The sequence below is a fragment of the Leucoraja erinacea genome, chromosome 8 (assembly GCF_028641065.1).
Source record: "Leucoraja erinacea ecotype New England chromosome 8, Leri_hhj_1, whole genome shotgun sequence".
NCBI classification, from domain to species: domain Eukaryota; kingdom Metazoa; phylum Chordata; class Chondrichthyes; order Rajiformes; family Rajidae; genus Leucoraja; species Leucoraja erinaceus.
In genome coordinates, this window is record NC_073384.1 from 28,632,576 (window position 1) to 28,638,575 (window position 6,000).

Genomic DNA, 6,000 nt, shown 5'->3' on the forward strand with positions numbered 1-6,000 from the left:
GACCGAAAAAATGTACGCTATTCGGAGCTTTTCGTTATTTGGAATTTCAGATAAAAGGTTGTGCACCTGTACCAATTTTCAGAATCGCAAAGGAACCATTCTCTCCATGAATCATGTCTCCATGAACTATGCCTATTTTCCCACCACCTTCCCATGAAAACATGAAGATGTGTTTCTTCCACTTTAGTAAAAAATATATATAAATTAGATGTTTAAGAAGGAACTGCAGATGCTGGAGAATCGAAGGTTACACAAAAAAGCTGGAGCAGCGGACGCAATAGATGAGGTCAGCATGTCTAGATGTCAGCAGATCTATATCGGTGAGACCAAGCGGAGGTTGGGCGATCGTTTCGCCGAACACCTCCGCTCGGTCCGCAATAACCAAGCTGACCTCCCGGTGGCTCAGCACTTCAACTCCCCCTCCCACTCCGTCTCCGACCTCTCTGTCCTGGGTCTCCTCCATGGCCACAGCGAGCAGCACCGGAAATTGGAGGAACAGCACCTCATATTCCGTTTGGGGAGTCTGCATCCCGGGGGCATGAACATCGAATTCTCCCAATTTTGTTAGTCCTTGCTGTCTCCTCCCCTTCCTCAGTTCCCCTGCTGTCTCCTCCCATCCCCCAGTCTTCGGGCTCCTCCTCCTTTTTCCTTTCTTGTCCCCGCCCACCCCCGCCCCCGATCAGTCTGAAGAAGGGTTTCGGCCCGAAATGTTGCCTATTTCCTTCGCTCCATAGATGCTGCTGCACCCGCTGAGTTTCTCCAGCTTTTTTGTGTAACCTATATAAATTAGGTGACTGCTTGTATAATGTCCTTTATTCAATGGGCAAGAGCTTCCATCAACTTCCATTCTCCTGCAATTTTAACTTCCTATTCCACTCTCACTCAGACTTCATTGTCTTTGAGTTCTTGTATGGATCCAACAATGGATCCACGTAAGGTAAGCTTGAGGACGGTACCACACCTTGTGCCTGGGCAAGTTGCTGCGCTAGGAATTTTATATTGTGAGCATATCATTTCAGATAACCAATTTTGTTTTCCTCACTGCAAATGATTTTTAAAGTAATTCTAAACTTGACAACTGTGCCCTATCACAGACAATCCTTCTGCTCTATCTTCTCTCTCCCCCCCCCCCCCCCAAAAAAAATATTTTGTGGTATTGTTCTGCAGTTATTTGCCCATTGATTAAATCTCATTGATTTTATGGCAGCATCTTTTTCAGCAAAGATACATTTTACACATGTTCCACAATCGCTGTTTTCTTTCTGCTTCTTTTCTCATACACTGGAACACAGTGAAAACAATCTTCATTCCCCCTCCCCGGGCACTTTCCGTTGCAACCGTAAGAAATGCAACACCTATCCCTTCACCTCCCCCCTCGACTCCATTCAAGGTCCCAAGCAGTTGTTCCAGGTGCAACAAAGGTTCACCTGTATCTCCTCCAACCTCATCTACTGCATCCACTGCTCTAGATGTCAGCTGATTTACATCGGGGAGACTAAGCGGAGGTTGGGCGATCGTTTCGCCGAACACCTTCGCTCAGTCCGCAATAACCTACCTGAACTCCCGGTGGCTCAGCACTTCAACTCCCCCTCCCATTCTCAATCCGACCTCTCTGTCCTGGGTCTCCTCCATTGCCAGAGTGAGCAACACCGGAAATTGGAGGAACAGCACCTTATATTCCGCCTGGGCAGCTTGCGTCCTGATGGCATGAACGTTGAATTCTCCCAATTTTGCTAGCCCTTGCTGTCTCCTCCCCTTCCTTAACCCTCGAGCTGTCTCCTCCCATCCCCCCCGCCCTCAGGCTCCTCCTCCTCCCTTTTACCTTTCTTCTCCCCTCCCCATCAGTCTGAAGAAGGGTTTCGGCCCGAAACGTTGCCTATTTCCTTTGCTCCATAGATGCTGCTGCACCCGCTCTCCAGTTTCTCCAGCAATTTTGTGTACCTTCATTCCTTTATTTCTTGATGTTCATACAATCAACTGAAAGTATGTCAGTCATGGAGATATATCCTTACCCGAGCAAAATCTGCACCGTTTGTGTAAGAAATATCTGAAATTAATGATATTCTGTCAATGGTAAAAGTTTTCACTATTTTGATATTTGTCAGCTTAGAAAATAATTTATTAAACTTGTAGCAAATGCTGTACCTTTTCCTTAAACGTGCAATACATTTGACCACTCTTCTGTTCTTATTATTGGATGGCAAATCTTGGAGACAATTGGTTTTCTTAAAATGTTCCTCTATTAGAGAGTCAAATTTAACCTAGTACCTTACCCTAACATAGTACCTACCCTTGGAAGGTTGTATATTTTAGGATTGTAACATTCAATGCTTTCTACAGGCTTGTATACATTTTATTTACAGAGCTACTTTCACTGAATTGGCTGGCGCTGTGCCTCTACTTTTTTTGATAACACCAATTTATGAATCTTCGAATTTGTAGCTCTCCTTTCCTTACCTTTCACAGCCAATACCTTGTAAGTAAACTGGCTTTTTCACTATTCATGTCTCCATACATTATCTCAGCCTTATTTTGGTGACTACATTGATCTTGGGCTCAGGATTTAGTCCTCACTTCAGATATCTTGGTTGTCTAGTACTGACAGTGTTTGACTATTTGAAGTGCATTTTTTAAAGTATTGAATTGAGGCTACTGCTCAAGTGGACAAAAAGATTTACGACACTTTTGAAAGAGTAATTCCTAGTCAATGACATTGCTCCAAACAGCAAAGCTAAATTTGTTTATTTTGTCAATAGTGCACAGGAATGTTTACAGTGTCAACCGTTGAGTTGGAAGTTGGGTGACTGACAGTAAAAAGTTTCCTGCAGCAAACTAGTCATTTTTCTTTAGAGTGGAGAAAAGAAAATCCTTATCAAACCAGATAATCTCCAGAAATATGCTGCCGTTTGGGAAGAATAATTTATATAACTCACATGCAGTAAATCAATGCAAGTTACTTGTGTTAGCATAGTCACAAAGTTTCAGAGAACAGCTGCTTCCCTGCTATTATCAGACACTTGAATGGATCTCTCATATGGGAGGAATAAATTCCCGATCTTCTAATTAACCTTGTGGTTTTTATTTTTTCTTCACTTTCTCTGTGGCTCAAACATTATACTCTACACTGTTTATTTTCTCTTTTATGCGACCTGATGAATTCATGGATGATTTGCCTGGATAGCAGCCAAAACATTTTTTTTCCCCTCTATCTTGGTACACATGACAATAACGTACCAAAATTACTGAATTCTAAAGCCATGTTCGGGATCCTGAAATGACATCTACTGTAATATAATTATCCAATCCTTTTGTTCAAAATTAACTCCAAGCTGTAATCTTGCATGAGCGCAGCTGATGTCTCCTGAAATTTACCAACATTCCTATGTTTACAGTTAAATGGATCGGGATCGGCAAATCAAGAGAGTTGATGATCCAGCTGTTTTAGGTTTGCTGGTGCCAAGAAGAGCCTGTTATCACCAGAATGGACTTCGGCAAGTTGAAATCTGGACATTTCGGTCTTCAAATACCAGTATTGTTTGTATCTGGCAGAAATGTAGGAAATTACTGTTTTTGTAAGGGCGGAGGAAATGAGGGGAAGAAAGGATGTTCTTTTTAAAAGCAACGTGAAAATGGCATTCAAAAAAATTAAATTTCATTTTATTCAGGGATAGGTTAAATGCTGCTGTCACAAAGTGTTCAGAATCCATTGCGTTGTCATTGAGATTTGGTATAACTGGCACTTGTTTAATTATTAAATCAATGTTGGTGGGGGTTTTTTTCAAGAGTTGCTCTGAATTGGGCAATATTTTTAATTAAGTTGGTAACTTTGAAAATAAAACAAAATTAAAAATTATCCCCTGTACTTTGGAAGAATACATTGGCTGGTGTTTTTTTCCCATACTAAATTGGAAATTATTTCTTTCACGTTTCTAAATTGATAATGATGGGGGGCATTTTGTGATGCCAACGAAGGCCGTGGTTGATACGAATCCCTGCATTTCTCTTGGAGTTGTCACCTGGTTTAGGTTATGTCTCTTATGCCTTTAAGTAGACAGAATCATTTCATTTCATCTTCTTCTTCTTGCGTATGCCTAAAGTTGTAGGACAACTTGTTCTATATGATCTTATTTGATTTTGCATTCGTTGAAACAGGGTGAAGGTTGCAATCTTCCACCCCATTTCCTTTCATGGACTCTCAGGAGGCAGTTGTTGAGGAATTCCTGGTAGCAGACAAAAGGGAGATGCTTGTAATTACCAGAGGACATGCCCTTTTCTTGACGATGGTCATGATGATGGCATTCCTGAAGTTGTATCGTGCGTTCTCCCAGAATTTAGAAATGGGGTAATGAATTATGATCAATTTTCCCGTCCTCCAAATTTTAAAGTTTTAACAAGGATGCTGTCAACTTCCATGACCTAAGAGATTCTCAGTCGGGATGTGGTCTTTTGGGTTTCTTGTCAGCCTGGATCACAGTGAGATTGAACTGGATATGTTGCTGTGGAATGTAGAGTTAAAGGTCATCCAGTTAGGCAGATTTACTGTTGAGTTCTTTGAAGTGTTCTGTCAGATAGGTGCTGACTGTCTCTGCCCTTGATATGATTGACTTTAGGTGGGGTGGTCCTTTGGGCATTACAGGTTGTAGATGGCCTTGATATTCTTCAAATTGTATGTTTATCAGTGAGTTTCCACTCGCCATCTGTCTTCCAATTCATAGGTTGTCTGCTAGACTTCTGCATTCACGTGCCAATGGAGCTGTTTCTTTTCCCTCAAGCCATGATGGTACCTCCAATCCATCGTGTTTAATGTTACTTAGATCCTGTATACCTTGGTTGTTCTTAGTTGTCTTTTATGGTATGGAAGGCCTATGAGTGCTATTGGTGCACAGGTGGCACCAATGTTTCATGCAAAAGCATCCAAATCCATTGGCCAGACAAGTGAGCCAATGCCACTCCTCTCACAGAGCAACGTCCTTAAAAAGAAAAAGGGCTATCGTGGGCAAGTCTTGTGATCCCCGTGTCTGGCACCACATTCCCAATACAGGCACTCTATTCCAAGTACTATCCTGGCAAGAGATTACTGTGTGGACAAAGGAAGAGATTCAAGGATCTTCTCAATGCATCATTGGAAAAGGTGTAACATCCCCTGGAATTATGGTAATCCCTGGTCCGTGATCACTCAGAAAAGAGAATCTCACCTACATTTATCTGGAGCACACAGCATACGTAAATAATGGGAATAGTGCATAAAGTATCTAACCACCCAGCTATGGAGAGAAGGAATGAAAGTAAGTCATCCTTAATTCGGAAGGACTTCCCTAGAAAAATATGATTCTTTTACAGTATTTTTGCACTATTGACAGGACAAAATTTCATGAGATTTTATTGTGGGGTATGCTGCAAACTTACATTTGGTACAAATGACAATAATTGCGATTAGTTTTTAGACTGTGTGCTATGCATGACCTTGTGCATGAGAGTGTTAATATATATGTGAACAGTGGGATTGTGTGCTTGTAACAAGCAAATCCGTCCTATGATTCATGCTCATGGTCCTTTGTGAATCATAAGAGAAGAAAAAAAAATCATTTTCGCAAAAACTCTTCAGTTCTCTTTGGGTGTGACCTGGGACATCATACTTTGAGTCTTTGGCCCTCATGAGAGAGATTTAATATCATTGTTATACTGCTGTTATTAACAAATGTTGCTGAATAGAGTGCCGCATGACATTGAAATGTATTGACATTAATGATAAAGGGTGAATGAATGTAGCATTAACTGAATGGTAGACAGCATTTAACTATTGCAAACAATGACTAGAATTCAAACTACTAAGTACTGGGAATTTCAAAATGTGGGTAAAACTGTTGTTTTAATATTTAATATCAAAAACGTTGATATTTAATAGTTTAATATTTAATAACAAAAGCTGTTCACTGTACCTCGGTACACGTGACAATAAATTAACAGAACTGAACTAATATTTAAGCTTGTCGAAGAGAT

General features: G+C 40.9%; 1 protein-coding gene across 1 annotated transcript in view; it reads left to right on the forward strand.

Moving 5' to 3' along the window:
• adss2 (adenylosuccinate synthase 2) overlaps window positions 1-3,862 on the forward strand; it is a 69,688-nt gene extending 65,826 nt beyond the window's left edge. Inside the window, exon 13 of the mRNA XM_055639298.1 lies at window positions 3,393-3,862. Within this exon, the coding sequence (XP_055495273.1) occupies window positions 3,393-3,445 (53 nt within the window). The 3' untranslated portion in view covers window positions 3,446-3,862. The remainder of the gene's footprint in view (window positions 1-3,392) is intronic.
• Window positions 3,863-6,000: the final 2,138 nt, after the last annotated feature.